At 36.9% G+C, this 10,937-nt stretch overlaps 1 protein-coding gene across 2 annotated transcripts in view; it reads right to left on the bottom strand.

Moving 5' to 3' along the window:
- Positions 1 to 2,871: 2,871 nt before the first annotated feature.
- Positions 2,872 to 10,937, bottom strand: part of DPYSL4 (dihydropyrimidinase like 4) — a 35,080-nt gene continuing 27,014 nt past the window's right edge. For both annotated transcript variants that reach the window (XM_039337433.1, XM_039337434.1), the window contains exons 11-14: positions 9,145 to 9,315; positions 7,370 to 7,549; positions 6,483 to 6,654; positions 2,872 to 5,006 (exon numbers count right to left, since the gene is read on the bottom strand). In XM_039337433.1, coding sequence (XP_039193367.1) covers positions 4,915 to 5,006; positions 6,483 to 6,654; positions 7,370 to 7,549; positions 9,145 to 9,315 — 615 coding nt within the window. In that variant the 3' untranslated portion in view covers positions 2,872 to 4,914. The remainder of the gene's footprint in view (positions 5,007 to 6,482; positions 6,655 to 7,369; positions 7,550 to 9,144; positions 9,316 to 10,937) is intronic.

Below are 10,937 nucleotides of genomic sequence, written 5' to 3'. Positions count from 1 at the left end.
AACACTTCTGTCTCATTTAAGTAGCAACTTGTGCTGAGCTGTAGCAATGGTGAGCTAGATGAATGTGCAAATAATTGGCAGCATGTCCTTTGCAGCCTTACAAAGTCCCATATTATTTATTAATATAATGTCTTTATATTACTAATTCATGCTCTACTATTATGCTACGGTACTTGCAAGATTCGGTGATACAGGTGGTAAGCATAAAAAAAAAATTCCCACTTTTTCAAACACAAAGAATTACTTCATATTATTTGGCACTGAGGCCATTTGTAGGCTAAATATATAGCTAGTGCAGGAAATCTAAATCATATGAACTATTAACCTTATTATATAAAGAATCAAGTTTGAAATATGTGTCAAAACAGAAATACTTGAAGGGAGAAGTGGAGAGGAAGTAGTCTTGTCTTTGAAAATTAATGTTAGAGGTGTATGATTTCTTTTAATGTAATTTATCTGAATAATTTTTGGGACCCAGAATAGCAACCTACATACTACATACAAGTAAAATTGATTCTCCCTATCAGCTTCCTTAGATGGTAAAAATGACCTAAATTCCATTTTATTATTTCCTAGCTTTTCAGTGTTCTTTTTCTATGTGATGAGATGGTTGGATTAATAAACTTCCAATTTACTTAAATTCTACAGTTAATTGGGGCAATTCATTTAAATGTGATTGCTTCAGGCAGTATTTATAGATACAGAACATCCATGTATATGCTGGAAATAAAGCTGTGTGATATGTACAGAATATTTAGGGCCAAAGAGTGTTATCTTCACAAATTAAGCTATTCGTAGGATTTTACAGTTAAGGAGAAAAGACAAAGGACTGCATAGATGGAGACTTATTAGTTTGATCTAGTATCACATAGATATACTACTATTCACAGATCTTCCACTTAGGCCCTCCCCATGTTTCCCAAAAGTGAACCCGAAATCTACTCTAGGTTTCACAATTCCCCAGTTCAGAGTTGGAGGATGTACAGTAAGGGAGTCTTCATTAGGAGATAAAAAATTGATTCCACCAGCTGCATTTAGGGAAAACTTTTAATAGTCTATGGACATCTCAATCATCCAGATCATGGTTGCCCCAAGGGTGCTTTTTCCAAAAGGATAAATTGAAGAAGCTTCTTGGATGAGAAGCAAAATGTTTTCAAAGCAAAAAAAAAAAAAAAAAAACCACAAGGAAGTCCATCTAGGTTTTAGAAAAGGCACTTGTGGGATAACTTTTTGTTGTATTGATTGTTCTGCAAGAGCTATATATGGCTTCTTTTTTTAATGTAGGTACTACCTGATTCCAAATTGATTCTGGGCAGTTCACAATAAAAATACAATACAGAACAAAACAAAAACAAAATTTATTTCTAGCTGGCATTTCTTAATAACGTGCTTAGCAAACAACATTCAAGGACCCAAGGTTGAAGATTGTTTTTCCTTCCAATATTTGTTATACACTAGTTTATTTTTGACAGTATGGTTATTGTGGGTTCTCTTGTGCTTAAGTCAAATTTGACTCATGCAATTGCCTAGAATAGTCCCTGCAGTTTTCTTGGCAAGACTTTCAGAAGTGGTTTGCCACTGCATCCTTCCTAGGGCTGAGAAAGCAACCGGCACAGATCACATAGCTGACTTTGTGCTTCAGGAAAGATTAGAAGGCAAATTTGTTTGCTCTCTTGGCACAATTATATTATATTTGCATAAATATTTAGGTCGTTCCTGAGCAATGGGATTTAGTTCCTCAGAAGTTACACTCAATGCTTTTTACATTTTAAAAATCTGTTCAGCACAGCCCTTCTTTTACTTAATTAATGCTAATAGCATTTTTAATTTCATTCTTTAACTGTTTATAGTTCATTTGAACTCTTTCTGGTATTTGCATTCTTGCTAGCCACACCGGGCACCTTTGAGTAAAAGAATGAGAAACAATTCAATTACATACATATTTAATGTACCCTTAAATCAATAAAAGGCTTAACATCTAAATTATGCTATTTTGCTGGAATATGGCATCTCACCATTGGATGGAAGAAAATCTGAGAAAATGACCTATAAACTCCCACTGAGAAAAGGGGCAGGAATGGGACTTGGGTTTCCAAACTTGTATTGTTTTATTTCCCTTTATAAAGAACAGAAATGCACCCCATTTAACATGAAGAAAATCCCTCCCCAAAACCAGTCAGGAGAGGAAGGTCATAAATTGCCGTTGTAACTTAGGCCACTAAATGAATTGTTGTGGTTTCTCTGAATGGGGCCAAATTCTGCTATGCTGTATGTAAAATTAGGCAAACTTTAACTGCCCACTGTTAATCCACAACCAATCACAATATATTACTCTTATTTTTTTTTACTATTATTGTTGTTTTAATGCTTTTATTTGCTGGTCTGTGACTGTAATAAAATTGACAATACTTTTTACAACACCACTCCATGCCATAAGCTATGTTCATATTATCAACACTACTTATGCCACTGCAGGGTTTCTGCAGTCGGGAATAACAGCATCAAAATAGCAGGAATGAATGGGCAAAGTCTTGCCTCTTTTTAGTAAGTATTGCAAGCACTGCACATGAGAAAAAAGGATTGAGGCTACCTCTGGCCGATAACATCCATCAGATTCACGCTGTTGACACCTCATGGACATTTCTGCTTCATTGTCTACTGAAACACATGTTGTGTTTGGGGTGGCTTAGACAGCCATGGGAGAATGGATACGTCTCACAGGTAAAGGTGGCTTAGCTCGCTGCTTTTGGTGTTAAATAAATAAATATATTTCAAAGAATATAGTATTGCCAAAGTTTTTGTAAGCAGTAATCATCAAATTGGTATCATGCATGTTAAAACAGAGATCAGGAACTGACTTTGAAATTTTGCTAATTTTCAAGAATTTTATTGAATGTAAATAACAAAGGCAAAATGAGTCACAGCCATCATTTTATGGGATAATATGGAATATATAAGATCATATTTGCTGTACAGTGTTTTAAATATAATAAGCCTGTCTTTAAGTCTTATAAAAAGTTAACTGTATGCAGCTGACCTCCATAAACGTGCTTTTTTATTTATAAGGTCTACACTTATAAATAAAAAAGTATATAAATAATTTGCTTTAAAAATTCAAGACTAACCAAAGACTAAAAACACACTGGCACCTCCACAATTGTGTTAAAAAATTCTGCTATCTTTAAAGACTAGCATTTATATACCAGCTCTAAAGAGACACTATGACACCTACTTCCATCAATATTCAGAGCACATTTGTATTTAATATATCCATGCTGCCACAATACTGAGTGACAATGTTTCCTAACAATATGTTCAAGAATCTCCTACTGATTTATAGATATACTAAATCATAAGCCCTTTCTGGCTTGATAAATGCTTACTGGTAAATTGCAACAATCAACTTCAGGGCAATAATTCTGATACACTCTATTTGGTGAAGTAGCTCTTCATCATCTGGCAGGATCAAAAAAATATTGGGAACGACTTTGAGACCTTACATGAAACCATGATTAGTTCCAGCCATAGTTCATAGCCTTAACCTTAATGAAGATTCCAAAAATACAACAAAACCATAGCTGTCCTAAGCACACTCAAGGCAAAAGCAGAAATGTAACTGAATGAAATCTACCTGTCACATTATAAGCAAGACTGGTAGAAGGGGAAGAATGTTTTATTATCCATGGTTTATTTGGGATTAAATTATTAATTGTAAATTTAAACTAACTTTGTAAACCTATTTCCAATTGTGCTCTCCTCATTTTGACATCAATCATTAGCCATGATCTAGGTCAGAAGTATACTTTGTTAGGCCCACATGTACTTTCCACACCCACATACAATGTCAATGACAATATGTGCAGCACTTAGGTCTGCACTTTTGCAATTGCATTGCAACATTGGATGCATGTTTCATCTCTTGTCTTTTTCCCTAGCAAATGTCTATGGCTTCCATCGACACAAAACTCCATAGAAGTTTTTAGGGCAGCTATTGGAGAATTTCTCAATTACCAGCAATCATTCAATTAAATGAAAGTGCAAATGAAATGAAATCAGTTGCAGTTTTTGCAATGGCTTCACAATTTTGGGGGACTGTGGCACCTGACATGCTCTTCTGAAAAAACAAACAAACAAACTATTCCACTTCTTTAGGTATTCAAATGTAATACTTCACCATGGTAAAAGAAAACAATTTAAGGCTTACCATTATGCGTACAGAAGAACAAGATAGATAAGCATTTGGCCTTATGTGTGTAGGTTGTTTTCAGTAAAAAAAAGGGCGGGGGAATAGAAATAAGTTGTATTAAAATAGTACAGGAGTCATTCCCAGACAAAAGGCATAAATTATTGGTAGAACATCAAAAACACGTATTCAGGTATTTCTTGGATATAACCTAATCTCCAACTAGCATTTCACAAAGTTTTTCATTAGAAATCTGTACAATTGCAGGCATGTTTATGAAGATTTAGGGGAAAACAGGGAAGACATTTACTATATGTAATTAAATCTATACATTGGGAAAGGGTATATTTACTGTTTTGACTTAGAAAAAAAAAGTGGGAAATTTTATCCTGAGTTAGAAGGTAAATCATTTTCATATTTCTTTGTTATAGACTCCCATTCAAGCACTTTAATTTGGCAGTGTAAAATAATCTATTTTCCAAATACTTCCAGTAAAAAGAGGTGCTTGGGGAGTGTAGACAAGGCAGATTCTTTTCATAATTGTAAGTAACTTAAAAAGAATGTTAAATGCACCTGCATAATTCATCTATCCTAATGGAAATCAAGGCCATAGAGAAGTTGTTTTAAGATCCATTGATACCAGTGGGAAATTTAGGCCATGGGTTTTAATAGCGGCTGGGCATGGCCAGTTATAATTAAGGTTATATGCAGGTATTTTCAGCCGGAAATTATTATGACAGAGATGTAATATTGGAGCGTCCACCTGGAGGGGCGATAATTTTCTGCGCAGTACGCCTTGCAATATGGTCATCTGCTTGAGATCCTAGAAGAGATATAAAATAGACTTTCTACGTATAAGTAAATGAAAACATGTATTTGATCATACAGTATATATAGTTGTATAGTTGCAATTGCATGGGTGATAATTAAAAGTTAATTGGGTCTGCAATTTTATTCTCATTCTCTCTCTCTCTCTCTCTCTCTGTGTAAAACCATATCTACTATAACTATATGATATATAATTTCCCCCAAAATAAGCCCTATTTAGCCAGATGTAATTTTTTTCTGATTAGACTTTGTAGAATTATTCTACCAAACATATTTATGCTGACAAAGGAAATTTGAATACATTAAGGCTGAAATTTGCCAAATTCATGTGAAAAGATATTTTGGAAACTAGGTCTTCATATTCACATGTAAAGGAATGCTAAAAAAAACAAAAAACTTTAACTCCCAGTCTTTTAATCAAATATGAGGAACTAAAAGGGAGGAATTTTCTATTCATTAATTTCGTAGAAAGGATTTATGATTGTGCTTAACTTCCATAACTGAAATTAATAAAAAATGAAAATGAAAAATGCTTAACTAGCTGGAATAGACACTAAGGGACTCTCAAATGCTTAGCAGCTAAGCATTTAAGTATTTAGTATCAAAAAATGAAACTACTGGCATATTACATGTGAGTTGACAGTAAAGTAGCCTACTGAATGAGTATCATCATCTTTATCATCACTACATTCTTGGCTGTCCATGGTATTCTCATGAGTCTTCTCCAGCACCATTGTTCAAAAGCATCAATACTCTTTCTATCTAGGCTCTTTAAAGTCCATAGGCTCATCATGGCATTTGAATAACTCGCCAAGGCTTTCATGACTGCTTTACTAGATGTTAGTCTGTAGTATTTTTCTCAACTGCTTGTTCCTTTGCAATAATGTTGATGATTGTTACTAAAAGGCAGAAGCTATCTTTTTTTTTTCTTTTAATGACCCTATAATCCATTGCATCGGAGTGGAGTTGGGGCAACTGAATGGAGCTGAGTATTTACTGGCCGGATGCCCTTCCTGATCTCTTTGTGGAGCTCACAGCAGATATTTTTCCTTTGTGCCCAGAGAGAAAAATATCTGCCGCTACGTAGAATCGAACTCACAGCCTCCTGATTATGAGGCAAAAACTCCACCTCTGTGCCACCACGCTGCTCAAAAGGTGGAAGCCATCTACCGCTTTGATATTTTTATTTCAATTTTTTTGTACCTGTTGTGATTAGTTTGGTCCTCTTTATATTTAATTTCACTCCTCCAATTTTAAAACCATGCTCATCTTCTTTCAATCCAGCTTTCCTTAATATATATTTAGCATACTATATTATCACCACATATAAAGTGCTGAAAAGTTCCTAAGAGCTGTATAATGGTTAAGTCAGGCACTGCTTACCAATTGATGATCTAAAAGATAATAGTAAGCTTTTATTTTGATAATTCTGTTATCACTTCAATTTTTTTTTCTTTACAACTTGACTTACCAGACAGACTGAAGCCTGACTGATGAAGGTTGCGGATTGGTGGAACCTGTATTTTGCCTGAGCAAGTAGCTATCCTTGAGGTAGGAGCTGGAGCAACAGCTTTAGCAGTTACTATGACATCATGAACAGGTCCATCATAAAGTCCACGAGGTACCCCGTGGATTTCAGCCAGCTATAAGCATACAATAAAAGGGAGAATTATTATAGAACAGGGTTTTGCCAGAATTCCATGGACAACTTTATGATTAAAAATCAAGGATTAAAAATCAAGCTTGATTTAATTTTCCTGGCTACAATATAGAAGTGATCTGCAACTGTCTTCTGGGATGCTATGCAAATGCATAAACACTCTCACATACTATTAATCAAGTATATTGTACAAATGTACAGGTCATATTCTGCAGATTCAGATTTCTACTCATTACAAACTTAAAAACTGAAAACATAATTGTGAGGATGCATGAGCTCAAGACTGGTAATGGCAAACATGGAAAGAGAATCCTACATTCAAATATTTGCTTAACTGTGAAGCTCAATGACCTTTAACCAGCTGTCAGCTTGGTTCTCTTAGCTTGCATTGTATACTAAATGATAATGTACCTGCTTCATTTTGTCTTAATGTGTTGCAGAGTGCTGGCAAACTATAGAATGTCTTAGGTTCATACTGTATGAACCTGGCCATCTTTGCCTAACCTACTTCACAATGTAAGCATGACTTCTTTTTCAAAAAATAGAAAATCTAGACGTATCTGAAGGAAATCCAATTATTCTTAAAACCTTAATTGAACACCATGTTTCTGATTTTCCCTGTTCTGTTCTTAGCTGTTGTCCTGCACTTTTGATGTTGCAACAATGAAGTAGATTTCACATACAGAAAAAAATCTCACCCTATTCCGGGCTTTTATTCTTTTGTAAACAAAATCAGGAAATGTCTTTCGAGGAACGAAACGGCCAACACCTGGAGTGACACAGAGGTTTCCATCTTCCAATACAACCTTCCCTTGACTTATAACCACTGTAGGGACACCATGACACTCAGTTCCTTCAAATATGTTGTATTCCACATTCTGGCAAAACAAAATATTACAGACTCAGCTTAATATTCAAGCAAAATCCCAGGACTCAATGAACCAATGTCCATGCACATTGTTCAAACAAAAGTAGGAAAACTATACACTCAGGGATGGAAAGGTACATATAACCTTGTAATATGATATTCACCAAGTAATATTATGAATATATGTCATTTTAAGCTGTATGTAGAACATACACATTAGCCAATCTTTTATGTTAGGCTTATGCATGATGCTGGACCAATATGAGAGAATTAGTCTGTACATATAAGCTGCAGCAAAATTCATGTATCATTCATATAATTCAAGGATGATGTATATTAATTGCTCAGTTTATGCATTTCCCAACAAAGTACCATATATGCCGGTGTATTAGGCGACCCGGCGTATAAGACGAACCCCGTCTTTATAGCCGGGCCGCATTCCTAGAACATCGTCTTATACGCCGGAAACTACCAGTATTTCCGGTGTATAAGACGACTCGGCATATAAGACGACCCCCGTCTTTGGCGCCGATTTCAGTGCTCGCGGAAGTCGTCTTATACGCCGGCATTTACAGTATTTGTTTGTAAAAGCTCTTTTATATAGCTTTTGAAAACATGAGAAACTTGATAGAACAAAGAAAATGACTGAAAGCCCCAATTCCAGATACAGAATTTATAACCACAGATAAATGTAAACATCTCAACATCGTATCATCTCCCTTGACAAGGCAGGGTTCCCAATCACAGAAAAGGGGACTCAGATGAATTAATATATATTATAATCCAGATGAAGATCCTTTTAAGCCATCAAATATATGAGAAATCACACTCAATGCCACATTCCCTTCAAATAATGGCAATCTGACTCATGAACAGGCCACAGCTTGGTTTATTTATCTTTACTTTCTAACCTGTTAGAACTGAATTTATATTAATATCCTCACAGAGATAGAATTTTTAATAAGCGTTGAATCAAGTCTCCCCGTAGCCTAAAGTTGCCCTCCCAGAATGTCCTGCTGCAGCTTTGTACTTCTTTTGGCCAAACCCTAGTCAGATGCTCCTTTGAGAAGCCTGTTGCTCAGTGGAAGAGCAGTGGGGAAGGGATGTGACTGTGTAAAAGGACCATGTTCTGACACACAAAGATTAAATCCTTGCACTACAAAGGAAGTCCCGAGAACTTCCAGTTAATTGAGACAGGACTGAGCTAGATGCATCATTGTGCTATATCTGGATTATGTACCTTCTGAAATTCAACAATGAGATTGAAACTATAATTTCTACCGTTTCTACCCAACCTTTCCCAAACTGACTCAGGTAACAAAATATTAAGAAGCGGGCACGCAGCTATGAATAAAAAAAAAAAAAAAACGTCTCTCATGAACAGGTATAATGCAATTAAAGTTAAAGATGCTCATTTCGACTGTAGATTAAGGTTGTAATTCATACCCTGTAATTTGTATGTAGTATCAACACTGTCACAGCTAACTGATGGAGAAAATGTTAGGAAAACTAACAAGCTCATTTAGATCACAATAATGACTAATAAAAAGTATGGAACGTCTAATTCAATGAAAAATAAAACTTGTAATTATTGTTTGCTTTTACCGAGTTGTGAGTTTTTGCAGAAATGATCTTTGTAGCTTTAGGATTCCAAATAACCAGATCAGCGTCTGATGCCACAGCAATACGCCCCTTCCTGGGATAGAAGTTGAAAATCTTGGCTGAATTAGTACTGGTCACTGCTACAAATTCATTTTCATCCATCTTCCCTGCTGCCTAGAAATGAGTGTGTGTGTGTGTGTTTGAAGGAAGGAAGGGAGGGAGGGAGGGAGGGAGAGGTTGGAGAAAAAAATATGAGGTGGGAAAAATAATAATTTGAAATTACTGTAAAAATAATATATATATTTTATGAATTCATGAAATAAAATCCACACATTCCATGATTTCCCTTTCAAATTTATCCCAAATAAATGGCATCTTTTTAAAAAATTTGACTACATGTTCATAGAGTAAATAAATTATTTCAGAACGCCACATACTACTGTAAGCAACAAGGAAGAGGAGAGCTGCTAGTAATACACTTAATGGGAAACCTTTCAGAAACATCTAAGATAAACAGGCCAGGATGAAAGACTAGTTCTAGAGCAGTGGTTCTCAACCTTTTTAATGCCGCGACCCCCAACCGGTCGTAAGCTGGGGACTACCCAACCGGTAGTAAGCTGAGGACTACCCAACCGGTAGTTAAGTCGAAGACTACCCAACCGGTTGTAAGTCGAGGAATTTCCCTACCCGGGAGCGCCGCACATGCGTAGTGCCGCCCCCTGCGCCGACCGAGGCATAGCTGGCAAGCAGCAGAGACGGAGCAGGCTGACCACCGGCTGGGCCACCAGCTGGCCCAGCCCAAGGGAGGTAAGGCACCCGCTGGGCCCCACGCGCGCCACCAACCCTCCCTGCACCCACCGGCCTCCCACCTCCCACCCCTGGCCCTCTTTTACTTACATTTTTAGTAGTTGCTCAGCAGGGAGGGGTGGAAACTTCCAGACAGCTCGCCTTCGCTGCAGACAGCTTGCAGCACCGCTTGCAGAATGGGACTTTTGGCGGGCTCAGCAGGGCAGAGACAACCTGGACAATTCCTATTGGCTTTTGAAAGCCGATAGAATTAGCCTCTATTCAAGAGAGTCTATTCTATTGGCTTTCAAAAGCCAATAGAATAAAAGGGAGTAGCACAGCTAAGGAAAAGGGGAAAAAATGGTGGACTGCATTGTTTGGCAACCCCCGTGAAATGGTCATTCGACCCCAAATGGGGTCGCGACCCATAGGTTGAGAACTGCTGTTCTAGAGCCTCTACTGTAGATCTCAGCTATCCAATCTTTTGGCTTGCCTAAGCTGCACAGAGTAAAGAGGAACTGTCTTGGGCCACATATAAAAGTTATAATACAGTTAATGTATATGAATTGCATAATTATGTTAAAACCTTACAATCTTGGGTGGCTGCATGCAGCCCTCAGCCGATGGGTTGGAACACACCTGCTCTACATAGAGCCTCTAGATACAATGATCTACCTCGCTGCTAATTCCAAGTCATGTGAGGTTTGATTTGAGCCAAGTGAATCCTTCTGATGAGCTAAGAGAGAAGGTTGGGATATGGGGAATTTGGAGATGGCATTATTTTCTGGCCTCTTTTAAAGACATGGGACGTTGGAGCTTGTCTCATAACAACAAACTTCCTTCCACCATCATTCAAAATGTACATATTTTGACTGATGCTTTTATTTTTTTTAAAAAAAGGTATAAAGGAGTCCCCGCGGATTTTATTTGGCCGGTCGTTGCCAACTACAGGGCCTGGTGCTCATTTCCATTTCAAGGCTATTGAACCAGCGCAGTCCAAAAACATTTCT

The sequence above is a fragment of the Crotalus tigris genome, unplaced genomic scaffold (assembly GCF_016545835.1).
Source record: "Crotalus tigris isolate CLP2741 ecotype Arizona unplaced genomic scaffold, ASM1654583v1 scf7180000017678.2327064, whole genome shotgun sequence".
In the NCBI taxonomy this organism is placed as follows: Eukaryota; Metazoa; Chordata; class Lepidosauria; order Squamata; family Viperidae; genus Crotalus; species Crotalus tigris.
This window is presented reverse-complemented; position numbering and strand designations above follow the sequence as displayed.